This window comes from Blennius ocellaris, assembly GCF_963422515.1.
Source record: "Blennius ocellaris genome assembly, chromosome: 15".
NCBI classification, from domain to species: Eukaryota; Metazoa; Chordata; class Actinopteri; order Blenniiformes; family Blenniidae; genus Blennius; species Blennius ocellaris.
Window position 1 is genome coordinate 24,646,276 of NC_137664.1, and position 23,532 is coordinate 24,669,807.

General features: G+C 43.9%; 1 protein-coding gene across 3 annotated transcripts in view; it reads right to left on the bottom strand.

The window, feature by feature from the left end:
• Nucleotides 1-2,436: 2,436 nt before the first annotated feature.
• tcf4 (transcription factor 4) overlaps nucleotides 2,437-23,532 on the bottom strand; it is a gene marked incomplete at its 5' end in the record, with an annotated part of 300,703 nt that continues 279,607 nt past the window's right edge. For 2 of the 3 annotated variants that reach the window (XM_080510102.1, XM_080510104.1), the window contains 5 exons: nucleotides 2,437-7,496; nucleotides 14,327-14,483; nucleotides 17,751-17,980; nucleotides 19,582-19,735; nucleotides 22,985-23,123. In XM_080510102.1, coding sequence (XP_080366228.1) covers nucleotides 7,448-7,496; nucleotides 14,327-14,483; nucleotides 17,751-17,980; nucleotides 19,582-19,735; nucleotides 22,985-23,123 — 729 coding nt within the window. In that variant the 3' untranslated portion in view covers nucleotides 2,437-7,447. Of the gene's footprint in view, nucleotides 7,497-14,291; nucleotides 14,484-17,750; nucleotides 17,981-19,581; nucleotides 19,736-22,984; nucleotides 23,124-23,532 lie in introns of all 3 variants that reach the window. The other variant, XM_080510103.1, reaches the window with a different exon arrangement.

Here is a 23,532-nt window from a genome sequence, read left to right on the forward strand (position 1 = left end):
TATAATCTGGTATTAGAGGAGGAAGATGCTCTATAATCTGATGTTAGAGGAGGACGATGTTCTATAATCTGGAAGTTAGAGGAAGATTGCTCCACAATCTGATGCTAGAGGAGGAAGATGCTCTATAATCTGATATTAGAGGAGGAAGATGCTCTATAATCTGATGTTAGATGAGGAAGATGCTCTATAATCTGGTGTTAGAGGAAGATGCTCTATAATCTGGACATTAAAGGAAGATGCTCTATAATCTGGTGTTAGAGTGGGAAGATGCTCTAAAATCTGGATGTTAAAGGAAGATGCTCTATAATCTGATGTTAGAGGAGGAAAATGCTCTAAAAACGACATTAGAGGTGGAAGATGCTCTATAATCTGGTGTTAGAGGAAGAAGCTTTATAATTGGGACGTTAGACAAAGATGCTCTATAATCTGAACATTAGAAGAGGAAGATGCTCTATTTTAAACTTTGGATTTGGAAGCAGTTCCCTTATTCTCACATTGTCAGAAGATGGATGTTTTTGTTTATAAAAAACTTGGATATTTTATTCAGTCTGTAACCAGAAGTAGACTGACATTTACAATTTAAGAGACTTCTGTTAAATTCAGAGGTGAGAACACAGAGAAAGTCCAGTGACGTTCTAATGCTAGGAAATACGTATCAACCAAATAAAACAATTCGTAGATGATGCACGCAGTGACTGTTCTTTCATTCTGAAGTGTAAAGGGTAAAATAGGATCTTTAGTGAAGTCATAAAGTGTGAGCAGAAACACTTCTTATTTTTGTTTAACTGTGGTGAAAATTCCCAGCGCCAATTCACACAGTTTTCTTGGAGGTTCTGAAGTCCACTGTGGGCAAACACCCCAAACTCTCTGTTCACCAGCTGTGAGGGGAAGGAGGAGGCGTTGGGATTTATTTCCACAGAATGTTGGTGAACAGGAACCTAGATGAACCTGGATCCAACGGCGACTTCTGAAGCCTCAGCTCAGATCTCAACCGCTGCTCATCTGCTGGAATGATTACGAAACTGCCTGTCATATTCACAATTGATCAAATATGATATGAGCCCCCTAAAAAGAAAGACATACTGAAAGGGGCTGGATTCTATTTTTTCCCCCTGTTTTTCCTTATACTTGCCCCAAATTGTGTATGAAAGGATTTTCACTGTGGTGTAAAAAGAGACTCACTGGAGAAAACGAGCAATCACAGGTTTGTGAGAGGAGTTCAGAGGAGGGAGAAGCTCTGCATGTTGGTATAATTCAAATTATGAAAACACTTCAATCAGAAGGCAAACCTGTGTGAATGCTGAACCATGGAATGATGTGTCACGATGAGGCACAGCAGGCAGCAAGACCGCTCAGCAAACACACCAAACAATCCTTGTGTTTCCAAAACCTGAATAAATTCAGGGAATCCATTAGATTCCAACTTCAAAAGGATAAAGACCAATGCTTAACATTTAATCAAAAAAATATGAATTGGTTTAAATCTGTAGAATTGAGATTGTAAGACAAAGCCTAGACACATTTACACTGAAAAATGATTTTAAAGCAGACCTCCATTCAGTCTCAGCTCCAACTAAAGACCGTCCATCAGACTTCAGAAAGATGTTGGATGGATGGGTGGATAATGATGACTAGATGGATGGGTGAGTGGATGCATGAAAAGATGGATAGATGATGATGGCTGGATGGATGGATGGGTGGGTGGGTGGATGGATGATGATGGATGTGTGGGTGGATGATAGATGAAAGGATGAATGGAAGGATGAAAAATGATGGATGGGTGAATGATAGATGATGATCAGTGGACGGATGAGTGGATGGATGCTGGATTCTGCACAGATCAAGTCCAGAGAGTTCGGGTTCATGTTCAGTGATTTGGAAACAAACCTCCATCGTTTCTAAAAATGTTGCCTGAATCAACCAAAGACTCAGGAAGTGAACACATTTTAAACCATCAACTCCAGTGGGAATGTTGATGTTCTCAGATGGCAAAGGCAAGATCACGATTCGTAAAGAGATGAATATCAATGCTAATATAACTGGTCTGGCAGCAACATTACAGACTGTCGACGTCACACTAATTAAATCAACATTATATGAAAACGGAATTGTTTGGGTTTATACTGATGTTATTTTAATTAATGTGTTGATATGTTAATGGTTTTAACTGAGGTTTTCTTTTCCTGATAACTTTTAAAGGAGTTGTTGTCTATTTCTGGAAAACAAGACCATGATTAGCATCATTTAGGTGAATGCTTCATTTCCTTCTTGTTTGCCTTGTTAACTAATAGAATCGCTGGATATAAATGTAAAGGCGTTCAGATGCATGTGCTGTCGATGTTTTCTAGATTTACTCGATTGCTCGTTGATGAAACCAAACAAAGGATGCGTGTTTTTGCACTGCGGGAAAACAAAGGACAGGAGTGGCCGTTTTCGAATTCAACTCATTATTGCAGTAAAACTGGTACAGAGTAACAGATTACAAAGCTCATGGCACAGTCACTGAAAAAGAGAAATGAGGTGTGTATGTACAACAGGGAGGAAAAAGGGGGGAAAAAAAGTTAACATTTTGGCTAATAGAAACACCAGGGTAACATAAAAATGAAGATACTGTAATTCGGGAGATGACTTGATTATACAACAAAGAGAAAATATGAAATGAAGCATTGCAAAGAAAAAAATAACATTACTTAAAAAATACATTTAGCACTTACACAGACAGATTCAATCCTAGTGTTTAAACCTAGGTCCGATTCAAAGCAGCTTTAACTTTTGACAAAAAAAGCTCAATTTTAATGGCAAAAACACTAAAAAAGGAGTGAAACTGCCTCGCACACGGTCGGATTTGTTTTTGGGGAAACAGCTGAAGAGATTGTTTGTTTGCTGACGATCTGCTCCTTTACATTAGCAACACTCCAATCTTTTTTTCCAAATATATTATTTTTGAACCAGGTGCTGAAGGTCTTTCATTTAACATTCACATCAACATTTACAACTCATCTCCAAGAAAAGGAACGCACAGAAGTCAGAGCGAGCCCACAGCCACTGGGGGGCGCACAAGTCAATTACATTTGTGAACGCTCTTTGGGTACCTCAGGTAGGATTTCATCCTCATTTATTTTAATCCTTAATTTACCGCCTACGACACAAGCTAAATTTTCAAAAAGAAACTTTTATTTTCGAGACAAAATCTTTTATTTTTTTTTACAACCAGTTTTTGTCTTTTTTCGAAAGATGAAAAAAATTCTTCTCATGGCGCTAGAAAAAAATGTCTCGTGTCGGCTCTGACGGAAGTCACGCTAGGCAAAGTGTGAGCGAAGACGACGACTGGACTCATGGCCGGCGACCAAAACCACGAACAGCACTGAGCACCACTGGTCCAGACTACAGAAGTTGGCACCTGGCTACGAACACGACCTCACTTTAAAACCAAAAAAAGAAGAACGGAACCAAACAAAGTTCATCGTCGCGATCGTCGTCATTCACCGGCAAAATCTCCACCCACAGCAACCCCACAGGAAGTGGCTGACGACTATTTACACACACCTTCGCAAAAAATACAATAAAAATGGTCATGTCATGAGGCGTGGAGTCAAATCAACATCGCATATCTTTTGTGATTCCTCACGCCCACCCTCCGCGAACGTCCCACAGGTAAAAAAACAAAAGAAAAACAACAGAATACTGAAAAATGAAAGAAAAAAAAGTTATTTGAACTTTTTGACTTCACTACATTTTCAATGTGACACATCTTTTCAACACACACTGAATTTTACTTTTTCATCTTTTTAACAAAAAAGAAAAAAACAATACAACATATTTCTAAAACACAAAATAACAACAGTCTACATGTAAAAATATAACTTTTACGTACACAATTTTAAAATAATGGTAAAGTTTGCCATTTTGTTGCATACAATTTACAAATGTCTGTGTGTTGTTGTTGTTGTTGTTGTTGTTGCCTGGGATAGTGAGCGGTGGACGGAGCCGGTGGAGCTCCGTTTTGTCCTGTGGGTCAGATGGCGTTGTCATGGCAACAACAGAGAATACAACAAAGTCCGTTTGAGAATCGATAATGCTGAGGGGCCTCGCCAACGTCCGCTAAGTTCAGTCTTCCAGAAAATAATTCCTCCCCGTGAAAACGAAAGTAAAGAGAACAGAAAATGGCACCCTCGTTATATATCGTATATATTTTTTTGTACATTTATATATAGATTGATTTATTCAAATAGATTCTTTTCCAGTTTCCGTGCCTTCCTGTTGACTGGGCCGGTCAAAATGACCTCCGACAAAAAAACTGTCGGATAGCAAATTACGATGTCTTTTTGTCTTTTTATTAGTTTTTTGTGATTTTCTGTATTCGACATGTAAACCGCCGGAACAGACAAAAAAGTGATAAGAGAAAAGATTCTTCTTATAAAAGAGAGCGAGAGAGAGAGCGAGAAAGGGGGAGAAAAAAAAGTTTTACAACATACGACCACACACTTTGTACTGAAGACTACATTGGCTCACGGACAAGCCGATCAAATATTGATAAAAAGCTGATAAGCTATAATACAAGAAGAGACGCGTGGTTCACCATGGAAACAGGAGCGGGGCTTGGAACAGGAGGGGGGGGGTCAGGTGTCATGGGGGCGCCGAGGCGATCGGGAAAGGACGGGGACTGGGTAGGGCTAGTTTTGCTAAATCAAGCGTCCGTCCCATCGGCTCAAAGCCAGAACACGCTGTCTACTTACATATAAGCGTACAGTACATTAAATACAGTTTTGTTTTGTTTTGTTTTTTTATCCCAAAAATACTTTTTTTTCCTTTTTAGCTTTTTTTAAATTCCCAGGTCTGGTAAAAAACCTGACTGCATAGAACCTAACGACTAAGAACAGGTTTCCCTAAGCTTGCATCCTATTAAAAGACCAGGTAAATGTCCTCCTCTGGCAACTCCAATGATATGAACTCTAAAAAGGCACATTGGTAGAAGTGTGAATGTTCAAATTGCATCTGTGGGACTGGTCAGGTGGGGCAGGAGGCCGGGGGGCGGGGCGTGGCGGGGGCTCGGGTTCAGGGCTAATAAGGCTGAGGTCGGCAGAGCGCTGGGACTGGGCTTCAGACATAATCATCCATTCCAACTCAGCTGAGAGGAACATTCCGGATCGCCATCAATGCTCAAGCAGACGTTCCAACTGGCCTTGTGGGTTGACAGAGCGCACACTTGTTGCATAGCAGTAGTCATTCACTATTCCCTGTTGAACAGCTTGTCTTTGCCGATCACACTTTTCCTGTCAATGCTCCTGAAGCACTCTGACACTTACTGCTGCTGCTCAAGAAACTGGTTCACCGTCAGTGTTGATGGGTGATGCCACCTCACTGGTTCTCCTACAGTCTGATTTCACATGTACTGGTGACCCATGATGGAGCTGGAGTCTGGGACCCAAGGCCAACATCTGAACTCAGCTAATTGTGAGAAACACTGGCAGTACCACCAAGCCAAGATGTTGTTTTCACTTGGTCTTTCATTGTTGGTGCCATCAACTCCATCAACTGATCATATTGCAGCCACTTTCTGCTGACATTCTGGTCAAATCTGCTTTCGGGATGGTGAATGGCTCTTCTGGTTCCTTAAGCCCACCTCGTCACATTCTCACGCTGGTTTTTGTCAGAGCTATGCTTTTCCTGGTCGGGTTTAGTTGTGTAAGACAGCTCCCAAAAGAAAAGCTGTTCCAGTTGTTGTCTGTGCTAAAAGGATCACAATGCCAGGGCAACAACTAAAAGAGACCGTCCTGATAGTTCCAGAATGATTCCCTGTGTTCAGGAGAGCAGGTGTGAAGCCCTGCCACTGGTGATGGTACCTTGGGCAGGAGGCAGGTCTGAGGCTGGGGTCAGAGCATTTGGGGTCACGATTGGCCATGAATGGAGGGACTCTTATGAATCCAACACAGGAATGCTTTGAATACTGCTACTTGGCCCCAGAAAAGAATGATGCACCTTCACCCTGATGATTGTTCCCTTGATTCTGTGGATTTCCCGTCGGAGCTCTCAGGACGTCGTCTCCCTCAAAGTAACACCCGCAGGAAGAATGATTCGGTCTATCTCGGCGGGGGGCACACGGTTTGGTCAGGGAATGTGCTAAATGTGCAATAAGTTTCACCTAATCGGTCAAACATTTGGTCTGCAGGCCAGTCGATCATCGTTTACTGTAGCGCTCTGCCCAGCGGACCTCTGATCGTATGCCTTCTGTTCCACTTCCGCCCATCATCTGACCACAGAAACTGATTGTGGACGTTTGCTGGAACTCTTTCTGAACTACAAACCCACAATAAAGAACACCAACAAAGACATCAAGACCCCCACCAAAGTTAGAAGTACACTTTTTCTTGACGTTCAACACTGCATACTGTTGTTCGCGTCTTCTAATGTACCTCCTCCACCTTCCACAACGCCAACAGCCCAGTCCCCACGGCCACTGATTGAGTTACTGAGTCAATGATTGATTCTCTTCCTCCCAGTAGATACACACCAACAAAGATAAATCAGATTGTAAATGGTGCACGAACAAGATGTTGAGGTTCAGACTGGTTTTACACTAGACAGCCTGAAAGTTTGTACTTTTCAAGGAAATGTCCAGTGTGTGTGTGTGGTGTTTGGTGTGTGTGTGTGTGTGTGTGTGTGTGTGTGTGGGGGGGGGGGGGGGTCTGAGTATGCAGCCTTCATGCCTTCACTGTGTTTCAGTTCAGTTAGATTGTGGAGTGTATCTGACCGGTTTGTATCCAGGAGGCTGCAGGCACAGCTTCGTCCACAGTGTGGCGTTAGATTGCCGTTCAGAGCTCGCGCGGCATTCAGCAGCTGCTGCGCAATGATACTATTTTATTAAAAAAATCTCTTCAAACACTTTGTGATATGTTTTGTTCCGTTCCGAACATCCCTCCCCATCCCATCCCTTCTCGGTGCCAACGCCCACGTTACACTTTTGAAACAAGTTTTTGTCATTTTTTTTCCCTTTTCTCAATATATATAATTATATATATTTATACTATATATATTTATATAGAACCCTTTTGTTCGACAAAACTGTGAATGCTGATAAAACATGTAGAACAAGAAGAATTTCTTGAATGATGTGGTTCCGAAGGCGTGTGTCCATCGCCGTCACTTAGTGTCGGAAGCCGCCACCTGCTAGCAGCTGTGCTGACAGCGGCCGCGGCAACGTCTCCACAAACAAGCTCCAGTTCACCTCAGCTGGAAATGCAAAGTGGCAAAAGCGACGAATGTGACTGTGCAGTTGGTGTTGTTGACTGGAAACGGTGGCCGGGGAGGGGAAGGAGGGAGGGCGGGGGGTGGGGTGGGTAGAGTACGACCCGAACTGATCCGTCAGGCCGAGGGTCCGGGAGAAGCTGATTGGTCAAGGTTGAAGTAAACGGGTTTGATCGAACGCCAGGTTGTCATGGAAACGCTGTCAGAGGAAGTGGTCGGTCATCATCTTGATGAACTCTGGCAGCTTGGACCTGGACAGGATGAGACAGGGGAGGATGAGGAAGGAAATCCACAGGTTACACACCAACACGGGAACCAGCATGCTAACACTGCAGCTCGCGGCAAGGACCTACGCTATTCAGTAAATATGAAAGAGAAATGAGTTCTCTGGGCTGAGATAAAGACCAGCCTCTTCTTTTTGCCCTGACGATACTTTTTTCCATTTTACAAATGTCCAGATACGAATGACTAAAAATCGCTCAAAAGTAAAAATGCTAGCTACATTAAGAAGAAACTGAAGAGGAGAACTGCAGCGAGGCGATTGAACAAACTGTTCTGTTCTCGTGTCGTATGCTAACATCGCAAGCACAGCTGGACCGGACTTCCTGTTTCACTGCCTTCGCTCACTGAGGATTCGTCTCAACACTGCCACCTTGCCGTCAAAGGAGGAACTATATATTGCACAACATGTGCTTCTATTGAATATTGGAAATAAAAAGGCAGATCTTTAATGTGATTTAAGTATTTCCGGCATCTTTGCACCCACATTAGTGGCAATATTAGAAAAATTAGGCTGTTATTCATTCAAACAGCTGTTCACTTGCATTGCAAGCTGGGAACTCAATGTGGCTCAGTTAGACGAGCAGTCGTCTACCAATCGGAGGGTTGCAGGTTTGATTTCCATCTCCCTTATCCACATGTCGAAGTGTCCTTGAGTAAGACACTGAGCCCCAAACTGCTCTGATGGGGATTTTCCACCAGAAAGAACCAGGTTCTAGTTCAGGACCGGTTCTTAAATGAGCACCGCCAAAGAACTGGTTCTTTTTCCACAGTTAATGGAGTCAAGTGAGAACCACGTCATTACGTCACTCCAAAACGTGACACGTCACTGATCTCACCGATCAGCGCTGACAGTGCTCATAGAAGAGCCAGGAGACAGACTGTAACAGTGGTTTGGTCCAGGAACCAGGAGACGGACTGTAACAGTGGTTTGGTCCAGGAACCAGGAGACGGACTGTAACAGTGGTTTGGTCCAGGAACCAGGAGACGGACTGTAACAGTGGTTTGGTCCAGGAACCAGGAGACGGACTGTAACAGTGGTTTGGTCCAGGAACCAGGAGACAAACTGTAACAGTGGTTTGGTCCAGGAACCAGGAGACAAACTGTAACAGTGGTTTGGTCCAGGAACCAGGAGACGGACTGTAACAGTGGTTTGGTCCAGGAACCAGGAGATGGACTGTAACAGTGGTTTGGTCCAGGAACCAAGAGACGGACTATAACAGTGGTTTGGTCCAGGAACCAGGAGACAGACTGCAACAGTGGTTTGGTCCAGGAACCAGGAGATGGACTGTAACAGTGGTTTGGTCCAGGAACCAGGAGATGGACTGTAACAGTAGTTTGGCCCAGGAACCAGGGACAGACTGTAACAGTGGTTTGGTCCAGGAACCAAGAGACGGACTGTAACAGTGGTTTGGTCCAGGAACCAAGAGACGGACTATAACAGTGGTTTGGTCCAGGAACCAAGAGACGGACTATAACAGTGGTTTGGTCCAGGAACCAGGAGACGGACTGTAACAGTGGTTTGGTCCAGGAACCAGGAGACGGACTGTAACAGTGGTTTGGTCCAGGAACCAGGAGACGGACTGTAACAGTGGTTTGGTCCAGGAACCAGGAGACGGACTGTAACAGTGGTTTGGTCCAGGAACCAGGAGACGGACTGTAACAGTGGTTTGGTCCAGGAACCAGGAGACAAACTGTAACAGTGGTTTGGTCCAGGAACCAGGAGACAAACTGTAACAGTGGTTTGGTCCAGGAACCAGGAGACGGACTGTAACAGTGGTTTGGTCCAGGAACCAGGAGATGGACTGTAACAGTGGTTTGGTCCAGGAACCAAGAGACGGACTATAACAGTGGTTTGGTCCAGGAACCAGGAGACAGACTGCAACAGTGGTTTGGTCCAGGAACCAGGAGATGGACTGTAACAGTGGTTTGGTCCAGGAACCAGGAGATGGACTGTAACAGTAGTTTGGCCCAGGAACCAGGGACAGACTGTAACAGTGGTTTGGTCCAGGAACCAAGAGACGGACTGTAACAGTGGTTTGGTCCAGGAACCAAGAGACGGACTATAACAGTGGTTTGGTCCAGGAACCAAGAGACGGACTATAACAGTGGTTTGGTCCAGGAACCAGGAGACGGACTGTAACAGTGGTTTGGTCCAGGAACCAGGAGATGGACTGTAACAGTGGTTTGGTCCAGGAACCAAGAGACGGACTATAACAGTGGTTTGGTCCAGGAACCAGGAGACGGACTATAACAGTGGTTTGGTCCAGGAACCAGGAGACAGACTGTAACAGTGGTTTGGTCCAGGAACCAGGAGATGGACTGTAACAGTGGTTTGGTCCAGGAACCAGGAGATGGACTGTAACAGTGGTTTGGTCCAGGAACCAAGAGACGGACTGTAACAGTGGTTTGGTCCAGGAACCAAGAGACGGACTATAACAGTGGTTTGGTCCAGGAACCAGGAGACGGACTGTAACAGTGGTTTGGTCCAGGAACCAGGAGACGGACTGTAACAGTGGTTTGGTCCAGGAACCAGGAGACAGACTGTAACAGTGGTTTGGTCCAGGAACCAGGAGACAGACTGTAACAGTGGTTTGGTCCAGGAACCAGGAGATGGACTGTAACAGTGGTTTGGTCCAGGAACCAGGAGATGGACTGTAACAGTGGTTTGGTCCAGGAACCAAGAGACGGACTATAACAGTGGTTTGGTCCAGGAACCAGGAGACAGACTGTAACAGTGGTTTGGTCCAGGAACCAGGAGATGGACTGTAACAGTAGTTTGGCCCAGGAACCAGGGACAGACTGTAACAGTGGTTTGGTCCAAGAACCAGTGACAGACTGTAACAGTGGTTTGGTCCAGGAACCAGGAGACGGACTGTAACAGTAGTTTGGTCCAGGAACCAGGGACAGACTGTATTTATCAGTTTAGTCCAGGAACCAGGAGACGGACTGTAACAGTGGTTTGGTCCAGGAACCAAGAGACGGACCATAACAGTGGTTTGGTCCAGGAACCAGGAGACGGACTATAACAGTGGTTTGGTCCAGGAACCAGGAGACGGACTGTAACAGTGGTTTGGTCCAGGAACCAGGAGACGGACTGTAACAGTAGTTTGGTCCAGGAACCAGGGACAGACTGTATTTATCAGTTTAGTCCAGGAACCAGGAGACAGACTGTAACAGTGGTTTGGTCCAGGAACCAGGAGACAGACTGTAACAGTGGTTTGGTCCAGGAACCAGGAGACAGACTGTAACAGTGGTTTGGTCCAGGAACCAGGAGACAGACTGTAACAGTAGTTTGGTCCAGGAACCAGGAGACAGACTGTAACAGTGGTTTGGTCCAGGAACCAGGAGACGGACTGTAACAGTAGTTTGGTCCAGGAACCAGGAGACAGACTGTAACAGTGGTTTGGTCCAGGAACCAGGAGACAGACTGTAACAGTGGTTTGGTCCAGGAACCAAGAGACAGACTGTAACAGTGGTTTGGTCCAGGAACCAGGAGACAGACTGTAACAGTGGTTTGGTCCAGGAACCAGGAGACAGGCTGTAACAGTAGTTTGGGCCAGGAACCAGGAGACAGACTGTAACAGTGGTTTGGTCCAGGAACCAGGAGACGGACTGTAACAGTAGTTTGGTCCAGGAACCAGGAGACAGACTGTAACAGTAGTTTGGTCCAGGAACCAGGGACGGACTGTAACAGTGGTTTGGTCCAGGAACCAGGAGACAGACTGTAACAGTAGTTTGGTCCAGGAACCAGGGACGGACTGTAACAGTGGTTTGGTCCAGGAACCAGGAGACAGACTGTAACAGTAGTTTGGTCCAGGAACCAGGGACAGACTGTAACAGTGGTTTGGTCCAGGAACCAGGGACAGACTGTATTCATCAGTTTAGTCCAGGAACCAGGAGACGGACTGTAACAGTAGTTTGGTCCAGGAACCAGGGACAGACTGTATTCATCAGTTTAGTCCAGGAACCAGGAGACGGACTGTAACAGTAGTTTGGTCCAGGAACCAGGGACAGACTGTATTCATCAGTTTAGTCCAGGTCGCTCCATCTAGTCTGTCCTGAACCTCGGATTCAGACCAAAGAGCCAGAAAACATTGAGTCTCCTTGTCGCTCTATTAGTGTTTTTTCTGTCTTGTTTTAGTCTGGAGCCCCTAGTGGCCAGAGAGGGAAAATAAAATGTGTGAATGAGCTTGGGGCTTATTTTTCAACATTTGGGCATTACTTAGTGGATTTCTGCTCCTTTCACTTTATTTCTAGATTGTCTGAATCAAATGCTTCAGCATCAGGAGGAATGGAGGTGTAGAATGATAGAACGCAGTTCTGCAGCCATTTAAAATGGAAACTTATGTAAACACATGCTGATTAAAGTTCTCTTTCACATGAAGCCATTAAAAGGCTCATTTTATGGTTAAAAAAATCCAGCTTTCATTTACAGTAGTAGTACTGCATTAGTACTGTAGTAACTATTTTTTAGTCACTGATGAACCAAAAGTGTTGCTTCATTCTAAAGTTCTGTGTTTAGAAAACAATAATGGAGCTTCTCATAGCAGAGCGCCCCCTGCTGCCTCATGCAGAGCTCAGCCTGCGGTCATAAAGCGAAACAAGACCTGGAAGTGAAGTTATTTACGATGATGTTACCATGAAAAGTATGAAAATAACGACAATGGAAAACCACTTCTAAATGATATATCCTACCAGCTGACAGCGCTGGAGCTCTGCAGCATCTCGAGAGCCACGGCTCCGCGATCGCGGATTCAATTATCTCGTTCCTTTGCATTGTTTTTATTTTTTTCTCTATAACCGCTCCGGGGCTCCGTGTTCAGACTCGCTCCACCCCCAGCTGATGGCGTGTCAGGCTCCACTCTGGCCCAGCAACAATGTGGGGCCGGCTTAGCACCAGTTTAGCCCCTGATAGGCCGAGGCTTTGGTGGTAGAAAGACAAAGAACTGGTGCTAAATCTGGCCCTGGACCAGAACCAGAACCTGGTTCTTTCTGGTGGAAAAGCCCTGAGGATGGACTGACAGCCTCCACTCGAGTATGAATGTGATCAACAGTGTAATAAACAATGGAAGTTGAATCCATTCAATGTATGTCATGATGGAAGAGTTCACTGAAGGTGATACTGAAATGCTTTGTCTTGGTTTCTGTTCTCATTTTGTTTACTGATGTCTTACAGTTTTTTTTAGAACATTTCTATTTTGAGCTTTTCTGGCGAGCTTGTTGCAGTTAAAGATCTCTCATTTCAAATTGCTATGCTTTGACTGAACCTCACTACTTCTGATCAGATTAAACTAAAATGAAAAAGTGAAGTTTGGTGTTGATTTTATAGGAGCAGACTTTCTGTTTTGACGTCAGAAGAAAACAAAAAAAAAAACAAGACGATTAACATGAAAGAACAATCCTTGAGTGTTCATCCTCCAGCGATCATAAATATCCACTTCAAAATTTTGTTGGTAATAAAATGGATTCAAATCAAATTTTGACAATCTGGATAATTATTTGGTAATTTTGTTCCCTTTTCGTCAACCTGAAAACTTCTGCCACTAGAAAACATAAGAAATGAGCTGAAGTTGATATTGAACCTCTTCTGACAGGGAACATGCAAACACAGCAAACGACAGGAACACAGGGAGGAGGGGGAGCAGCACAGAGTAACAGTCACACATTAAAATCACACTTACTGCCAATCTGTTGTTACCATGTACCCAAACCAGACAGAAACTAACTGGATTTCAGAGCTGAGAGACACTCGGTCTGTGCAGGTTGGAACCATTTCTGTCCTGAAAACCAGGAGTGACGATCAATGCACCTCAAATCATTTCAGCTATACTTGAAGATGAATTTGACCGCAGTTTGATGTAAACAAACTGTGTGAATCTTTTAATTCTTTCAAGACATAAAATGAAAAATCTGAAGACTTTTTGGTTTCATTCTTGAAAAATTTCACTTCGTAAATCAGGAAAACTTCAGGACTACTGCTTTAAGTATTAAAAAATAAAGAGCCGTTGGGTTTTTCTCCTTTCTCTGTTAAAAGCACCTCGAGACGTCTGTGTTGTATTGGCTGCTATATAAATAAAGTTGAATTCAATTGATTTAAAGTAAATGCTTGAAACATACCAGCTTATATATTTGGTGCAGAAATAACTAAAACTAACAAGTAAGGGAGACGTGTAACTGGATGAACTAAATATCAACGGCAGTTTGTCTGGTATCTTGTGTAAAATAACTTAACTCACAGTTATACTTTCAAATAATAAAATGATTTGTGATTTGGTTTTTAGTCCGAAATTTCCAAAATGTTTTCCCTAATTTCTCACTAAAGCTGTTTTACGGTTGTTGATGATTATTTCCTCCACACAGTATGAACATTAAAACAAATTCACTTTGGCTTTAAGCTCCTCGCGTACTGGTGATTTTGGAAGCTTTCAGATATTCCAGAGATTTGTTTTCATTCCGAGGATTTTTTCCATCTTTGGTGACGAGAACGTTCAAACAGGTTTGTAATGGTGAACTGGTTTCAACGTACACAGACAGAACGTGATCGAATACCCAAACACTCTCAGAGCTGTCATTTTGCCAAACATATAAACCAAAATGTCCTTTTCCAATTCATTGTCTGGAAACCAAAACGTAACCAGGTGAACACCTGACGAGGTGTGTTTTGTGTTTTTCTGAAAGTTTCTGGTCTGGTTTCTTGTCCTCTAATAGTTTGTTTGGAGTTAGAGGTACAACAGCAGATTAGTTTCTAAGTGAAATCTTCTGACCATTCAGGGGGGAGGAGATGTTGCCTGGGCTTTACATTTGTCCCATGGGGTTGGGCCCGTCCCCCATGGTGGCGGCGGCGGCGGCGGCGTGGTGCGCGGCGGCCAGCGAGAGCGGGGTCCCGTCCGACGTCACGGTCACCTTCTCCTCCTCACGGCGCTTCAGGCAGGCTGCCTTGGGGTTGAGGTTCCGCTCTGAGTGAGAGAGGACGCTCATCAACAGTGCTGCAGCTTTCAGCCATTTGTTTCTGAACACGATCAACAGGTGCCACTGCTGCCCCCTGCTGGACTTCTCACAACACCACATGAACCAGCCCCACATTTTCATCTCCTTCAACATTTGTAAAACTACAATCAAGCTTTTTGGACACAATGAAACCCAGAGGAAAGGTGTCATCCCCACAACATCGGCTGAGTGAAACCAGCACAGACACACACACACGCACGCACGCACACACACACACACCGTGTTCTGCAAAGGTTTCTTCCTATAAGAGGGAGTTTTTCCTTTCCACTGTTGCTCACGTGGGTTTGTTGGCTTGAGTCACTTAAAACATACATGGACAAAGTTTTTTTTGTTTACCGACATGTCCAACGGTTGTTGGAACATATGTGCATGTTGTGACACCAGGTTGATTCTATTTTCGCTTGTAGATGTTTGAGTTCAATTTGTGTTGCAACCATTTATACAATATATTTTCTATCAACTCTGCTGTGTTATTCTTAGAAATATCAGAGAGCGTTCTCTGCTTTCATACTTAATGTTGAATCGTTGTCACCAAAACTCTTACACCTGTAAACTACTTCTCGAGCTCGGTCAGCTTTACACTTCAGCTTCATTGAGCTGCAAACTTTTAACTTTTTAAACTGTTTCAACTTTATGCAAATGTTTTTTCAACTTTGTTTTAAACCTTGACCTTTAAACTTTTTTCAAACTCGTAAGTTCTTTAAGTCTCAAACATTTCATATGTGCTCTTCACCCTCTTCTTCACCCTTTTTAAACTGCCAGTCTTTAAACTCTTTCTTAAACTCTCAGTCCAGACCAGAGACGGGCCGGCAGGACAAATCATTACAGTCTACCGGCTGCAGGTAGCATTACAGTTTGCCAGCAGCATTCACACTATCATGCATTTGCCTTGGGAAATGCAGATCATCTAGTTTCTCTTGTGTTCATGGAGATGGGGTGAGGAGCTTACTTTTCAGCAAGCTCCTCACCCCATCTCCATGAACACAAGAGACTCTTCTGTTGTGACAAAATCAGCCAAGACAGAAGCAGCTGATGTTCCAGTCGTATAGAGCTGCAGGTATACTGTTGGTATGTTCCAGTCGTATAGAGCTGCAGTCATACTGTTGGTATGTTCCAGTCGTATAGAGCTGCAGTTATGCTGTTGGTATGTTCCAGTCGTATAGAGCTGCAGTTATACTGTTGGTATGTTCCAGTCGTATAGAGCTGCAGTCATACTGTTGGTATGTTCCAGTCGTATAGAGCTGCAGTCATACTGTTGGTATGTTCCTGTTGGTATGTTCCAGTCGTATAGAGCTGCAGTCATACTGTTGGTATGTTCCAGTCGTATAGAGCTGCAGTTATGCTGTTGGTATGTTCCAGTCGTATAGAGCTGCAGTCATACTGTTGGTATGTTCCAGTCGTATAGAGCTGCAGTTATGCTGTTGGTATGTTCCAGTCGTATAGAGCTGCAGTCATACTGTTGGTATGTTCCAGTCGTATAGAGCTGCAGTCAAACTGTTGGTATGTTCCAGTCGTATAGAGCTGCAGTCATACTGTTGGTATGTTCCAGTCGTATAGAGCTGCAGTTATGCTGTTGGTATGTTCCAGTCGTATAGAGCTGCAGTCATACTGTTGGTATGTTCCAGTCGTATAGAGCTGCAGTCATACTGTTGGTATGTTCCAGTCGTATAGAGCTGCAGTTATACTGTTGGTATGTTCCTGTTGGTATGTTCCAGTCGTATAGAGCTGCAGTCATACTGTTGGTATGTTCCAGTCGTATAGAGCTGCAGTCATACTGTTGGTATGTTCCAGTCGTATAGAGCTGCAGTCAAACTGTTGGTATGTTCCAGTCGTATAGAGCTGCAGTCAAACTGTTGGTATGTTCCAGTCGTATAGAGCTGCAGTTATGCTGTTGGTATGTTCCAGTCGTATAGAGCTGCAGTCATACTGTTGGTATGTTCCAGTCGTATAGAGCTGCAGTCATACTGTTGGTATGTTCCAGTCGTATAGAGCTGCAGTCAAACTGTTGGTATGTTCCAGTCGTATAGAGCTGCAGTTATGCTGTTGGTATGTTCCAGTCGTATAGAGCTGCAGTCATACTGTTGGTATGTTCCAGTCGTATAGAGCTGCAGTCATACTGTTGGTATGTTCCTGTTGGTATGTTCCAGTCGTATAGAGCTGCAGTCATACTGTTGGTATGTTCCAGTCGTATAGAGCTGCAGTCATACTGTTGGTATGTTCCAGTCGTATAGAGCTGCAGTCATACTGTTGGTATGTTCCAGTCGTATAGAGCTGCAGTCAAACTGTTGGTATGTTCCAGTCGTATAGAGCTGCAGTTATGCTGTTGGTATGTTCCAGTCGTATAGAGCTGCAGTCATACTGTTGGTATGTTCCAGTCGTATAGAGCTGCAGTCAAACTGTTGGTATGTTCCAGTCGTATAGAGCTGCAGTTATACTGTTGGTATGTTCCAGTCGTATAGAGCTGCAGTCATACTGTTGGTATGTTCCAGTCGTATAGAGCTGCAGTCATACTGTTGGTATGTTCCAGTCGTATAGAGCTGCAGTTATGCTGTTGGTATGTTCCAGTCGTATAGAGCTGCAGTCATACTGTTGGTATGTTCCTGTTGGTATGTTCCAGTCGTATAGAGCTGCAGTCATACTGTTGGTATGTTCCAGTCGTATAGAGCTGCAGTCATACTGTTGGTATGTTCCAGTCGTATAGAGCTGCAGTTATGCTGTTGGTATGTTCCAGTCGTATAGAGCTGCAGTCAAACTGTTGGTATGTTCCAGTCGTATAGAGCTGCAGTTATACTGTTGGTATGTTCCTGTTGGTATGTTCCAGTCGTATAGAGCTGCAGTTATACTGTTGGTATGTTCCTGTTGGTATGTTCCAGTCGTATAGAGCTGCAGTCATACTGTTGGTATGTTCCTGTTGGTATGTTCCAGTCGTATAGAGCTGCAGTCAAACTGTTGGTATGTTCCTGTTGGTATGTTTCAGTCGTATAGAGCTGCAGTCATACTGTTGGTATGTTCCAGTCGTATAGAGCTGCAGTTATACTGTTGGTATGTTCCAGTCGTATAGAGCTGCAGTTATACTGTTGGTATGTTCCAGTTGTTAACAACAGCACATCTATGCCACCAGCAAAGGGAACCTTCTTTGAAGAAGTAGTTTACCAGCAGTTCAGTGATTGGATGAAGTGTATTTTGAAGCAGAGTGTCGCCCCCTGTGGACTGACCTCGGACTTGCTGCTCCAGACTGAGGATGACGGCCACGGCCTGGTGCAGGATCAGTAACTTGGTCTGCGGCTTGTCGCTCTTCAGGTGCAGTTGGACCATCCTGCCCAACTCTTTGAAGGCCTCGTTGATGTCGCGGACACGCAGTCGCTCCCGTGCATTGTTGGCCATCCTTCGCTCCCGTTCGCGCTCCATCTTCTGCTCCGGGGACAGATCCTCGTCGTCGTTGTTGCTACAATGGCAAATGTTGGTGATGAGACAGAGGAGGAGGAAGACAGAGGGGATGGTTTCCAGATGAAGACACATGTGCATTTCTCTACACTCTTCAATCTTTGCAAGAAGTGAGAACAGAATTTGAGAAGAGGAATACATGAGAGTAATTCACACTGCTAAATAATTTAAATAATGACGTAAACTAAATAAGCCATGAAGTCCTATGATGATAAGCTAACCCAGGCTGCTACTTACAGAGCAATGCTGAGCAGGAGTCTCAGACATCCATCTTCATAATCCATCAACACTCATTTTTATCTCTTCTCAATAATGCAAAAAGCGTAAATATCCAGAAATCTTGTTCCCAAAAGCTTTTGATATGCCTTTTTTTTTTAAATAGATTCAGCCTCATCGTGCAAATTACATGCTAAAGCTAATTAGCTATCAGTAAACTTATCGTGGACCTGTTGGAGGTTGAGGGCCTCCGTCAGGGTCCCAAGCTCTTCATCTATGTTCCTTACCTTTGTTTTCACACATGCTTGCATCATCATCATCATCATCATCATCATCATCATTGACAACATGACCGCCACCATCATGTATGATTTCTGGGTTTGGGATCCAAATGTGTCTGATTCCATTCCTCCTCCGTGCTAAAGCTAACCTGCTAAAGCTACCGTGCTAAAGCTACTGCGATAAACTGCTTGTTCATCATGGAGGGATGAAGGCTCCTCAGATGCCTCCAGGACAAGAACAGCCAACAGTTTTCATCTCTATTGCTTCAAAATCAGCTTCATTTGTGCTCAAGATGGCATTTCACACTCTGCTTGGAAAATCCTCTTCGTGAGTTCAAGACTTTCTTTGTTGGCGTTGCTTTTCCTTGTCTGGAGGCGTCGAGTCAGCACTTCTTTGTGAATATTGAATCGTTGGCTCTACTCTCGTGCGTGAGAAGCAGCTAAAACCAGGCTCAAGACCGTGGAGAGACTGAGGAAAGGAGCCAGGAGCCAGCATGCCACCAGGTGGATGCCGGGACTCGGTTCAGATGAATTCTCTGCGTTAACTGATGCATTTAGCTGCTTCTCATCACACTTGGTCACTTCATCAAAGTCCAAAGGCTGGTTCCCCAAACACTCCAAGCTTCAAGCCCTTCCAACAACTCTTTCAGCGACAAAGGTGACAATTCTGTTTATTTCTGTTTATTTCTTTCCCAGGTAGATCTTGTATTTGAGAACCTTTTAAGTCTTTAAGTCTTGTAAATAAAACCAATTACAAGTTAGAAAATTCCCTCATGAAAATTGAGTTAAATACCTTTGTAGAGCTTCTTCGTACTAACAGATAACCAGTATTGATTGACAATTACAAAGAAAGTCACATGACTGTAAAAGACATGTCAGGAGACTAACAATAATATAATCCCTCCTGCTGGTAAGAATCTGTCGCCCATTCTCTAAAACTCTACCGGCCAGTGGTGTCTCCACCATGTGTGTCTCTTCATACGTGGAAGCAGGAAGGTCTCGAAGCGCGAGAGTGTTTGGGGAAAACAAGACTTGTCCCGGCCCACCTGAGGGGTTTGATGGAAGCGAACGTCTGAGGACTGGGCGGGGTTACCTAGATCTTGACCTATCAATTCCTTTGAGATCCTTGCTGTCTGGGTCTTCCTTCTTGGGATCCAGGGCCTTGGAATCCTGCAGGAGGTTCTCGTCGCCCTCGTCCTCGGACTTGATCTCGGAGCTGACGGAGGAGGCGCTCTGACCCTGAAGGCCTCCAGACAGAGCTGTGAGGAGGGGAGCGAAGCTTTGAGAAGGTCTGCTCTGCTGAACCAAGGCTACAAACACAAGGTCATCGTTTTCTGTTTCGTTTCCCAACGACACCAGCACGATGACCAGCGACCTTCAGTTGCTGTTTCTGTTCTGGTAACCTATTAACTCATCCATCCAATTCACCCATCCATCCATGACCTTTGCACACTTCAATTAGAAACTTAACTTTGATGAGGAGTCCTGATATTGTTATGAAGGTTCCTGTCAAGATAACGTGTGGTGAATGAGGCCTGGTGGTATACAGTCGATTCACTGTGGGTGAGTCACACTACAAATGAACTGTCGCTCTCTCTCTCTCTCCCCTTTCTCTCTCTCCCTATCCACACAACACTGTGGTCTTTATAGATCTGTCATTGGGACGCTGCCAGCATCTCAGTCAACACAAAACACTCAAGCACTGTTCTCTCTCTCTCTCACACACACACACACACACACACACACACACACACACACACACACACACACACACACACACACACCACACACACACACACACACACACACACACACACACACACACACACACACACACACACACACACACACACACACGCACAGAGCCCACTGTCGGCCATTTTGAATCTCTGTCTGTGTGACTGGAGGCCTTTTGTCTGCAGCCTTGAGTGACGGGCTGGTGTTTGTTTTGCACGACTCTTTGCGTACAATTGGCTGTTGTGTGTCACTGCAGTGACTTTGTGTGTCTGGATGTGGGGCTGACAGAGAGTGGAACTTGTGGAGGGAAACAGGCTGTGCCCGGCCTGTTGGTGTTGGCCATGGTGTGCATTATCTCCGTCAACCTCCGTCAGCCTGTTGTCTCTCATTTATTTACTCTGAAATGCTAATGCTACGTCAATACTCTTTAAGTGAGTATTGACGTTGCATACATCAATCCACACAGTGAAAGATGAAAAAACAATTTGAGAAGTTATTTTCTATTTAAAAAATTCCCCCTTCTTCAGGTTTTGTAAAGATGCAGTCAGGAGGTGAAACAACTATTTTTATCCTAAAGTTTATACATTAACAGGATTTTGATGCTCCTATGCCGCTGGACCGACCGAATGAGACTGGAGTTTAGAGCACTTCCTGCAGTTTTCTGGTGTTTTGGTAAAGCGGAGAAGGAAGACGGCGCCACGCCTCTTTCAGTAAAGGAGTCCAGCTAAAGCAGGAACAATTAGTAGTAAGGGTTTGTTATAAATACAAATATTTACGTGGCTGATATGACGGTATTTGTGCTGATGTGACAGAGCGCTTTCTTTATTTGAATTTAATTTAATTGTTCGTGTGTCTGAGTCCTCTACTGGGACTACCGGCTAAAAACAGTCAGTCGATTAAAGATTTCAATCAATTAAATGCAGTTTTCATGAAGTGATTGCAAAAAAATCACACGAGAAACTATGACTCGGTACATTAGTTTGGTTTGGGGCTGTTTTATATAAAACATATTATGGTACAGATTAAAATCTTCAAGAATGTCAACGTGTTGAACCATGTACAGTATATGATGGAGTTTTATGGATCGGCGTTTGTGATGAAATCAGAGTAAATCAGCCATGGCGCTTTAAATGATGTAGATGTAAATATAAATGGAAAATGTACTTTAATGTAAATGATAGAAGTTCATCTTTATTTGGAAATTGAGAGGATGAGAGCCACGAGGAGGAAAGTGCAGCCCAGTGATTGTGCCAAAAACTCTCTAATGCTACATTGGTTTACTTACAGCGGCTGCACAGCCTGTGTGTGTGTGTGTGTGTGTGTGTGTGTGTGTGTGTGTGTGTGTGTGTGTGTGTGTGTGTGTGTGTGTGTGTGTGTTTTTTCATCTCTCACCTCATTACACACTTGGCTGTGGTCGCCGCTGGCTGAACTTTGCTGCCAGCAGAGTCATTTTCAGCTTTTAAAAAATGAGCTTGGGGCTAATTTACACACACGCACGCACGCACGCACGCACGCACACACACACACACACACACACACACACACACACACACACACACACACACACACACACACACTTTCTCTCCATATTTATATCACACGCACGTCCGTTTGTTTACCATCCTCATTAATTTATTTTTTCAAACTGCGTTTGTCAACTTTGTGAACTTGATGCTTCATTTTCTTCTAATCACTCACATATCACTGATTATTTAATGCTTCCACTTCTTTCATGGCTGTTTTTTTCTCCAGCTGCTGGCAGGTATTCTTCCTTTTGTTTGAAATATTCCAGCATGAGGAGGGAAATGCTGTTGTTTGGTCACATGACTTCATAAAAACAGGACAAACTGTCAAAATTGAATTTGAATTGTTTCTGTCCTGTTGGATCTCTTTTCATCCTCTGTTCCAGTTTCTTATCGTGTTTAATCCGTCTCTCCTCTTTGTCCGCAAGCTGATGTTTGAGACGTTTGAGAACCTGAAACCTTTTCCTTTGTCACTTCTCCTCAAATTTTTTCATCCCTCCTTTTCTTTTGTTATTGGGATTCTCGTGGCTATCACTGGCCTCAAGCCTCTAAAAAAGACAGCAGTGAAAAACCGGAGCTCATATTTACCTGCTGAGTCGCTTTAATTCTATTTTATCTCTGATAAAGTTTTTTTCTCTTCTATTATTAATGGGGAAGTGTATTTTTTCCTTTCAAAGCAAATTACTACTACTTGAATGGAAGACTCTTAATATGTTTATTCTCTTGTTTTTTTCTAAATACTTCAACAAAATGAGGAATAATAATAATAATTTAAATAAGTTATTATGAATAAGAAATGCTGTAAAATATTTCTACATAAGTGTTATAATACTATGATTATAAGTAAGATATAATATTATCGCAATAATAATTAATATTGTAGTATTTGATACTCCAACTACTACTAAATAATATAATAATCATAATCATAATAATCATAATAATAATTGTATTTGCAAAAACATAAAGATTTGCATATTTGTAAGTGAAATGCAAATTTTAAATTACCACTAATTACTATTGATTGACAGTAAAACCTTTCTCTTTTCTTTTATTCATATTTTTTTTCAGTTCCACATCTTTCATCTACATTTCTGTGTCAGTGCACCTGCACATCGATCTCCTCTTTAACTGGTTGATTCCATTATTTCCTGTCAGCTTTCACATTTCTTCTTGTTTCTTGTGGTTAATATGAGGAGGCTTGCAGCCTCCAGGGTGGGGGAAAGGGAAAGTGGGGGAGGGGCTCACCGCGGTACGGGTCGGGCTGGTTCAGGTCCGGCGACGTGGCCGACTGGACCGGCAGCTGAGGCCCCGGCCCCTGGCCCGCCATGGAGTGGCCACTGCGCAGCCCGCCCACACCGCCTCCGTCTTCTCTGTGGGAGCCCACCTGGAGGGAGAGAGGGAGCTGTCAGCGGGAGCACTGCCGGGGTAATCTGACTACTTTCTAATGTTGATCCGCACTGCCAAAAGATTAAGCTTTTTAAAAAAAAATAGTCTGAATGTCTTGACGTCTCTATCCGATGACTCCATGATTTCAGCTCTGGCATTGATGTCGTCAAAATAGAGACAATTATTCAACCTGAGGAGCAAAATATATGGGTGGGCTTCCAACACCAGGAGATATGAGAATATATGAAGATTCACTTCATACCAACATGTTTTATAGATGCAAAACGAGTCTGTTCGATGCTTGCCATTGATTTATTTGTATTTCCCTTTAAATTGAAGAGGTGGTTCTCAAAGTGGCAGGTGGGCCTCCTGGGGGGGGGGGGGGGGGGGGGTTGTTTGACCCACAG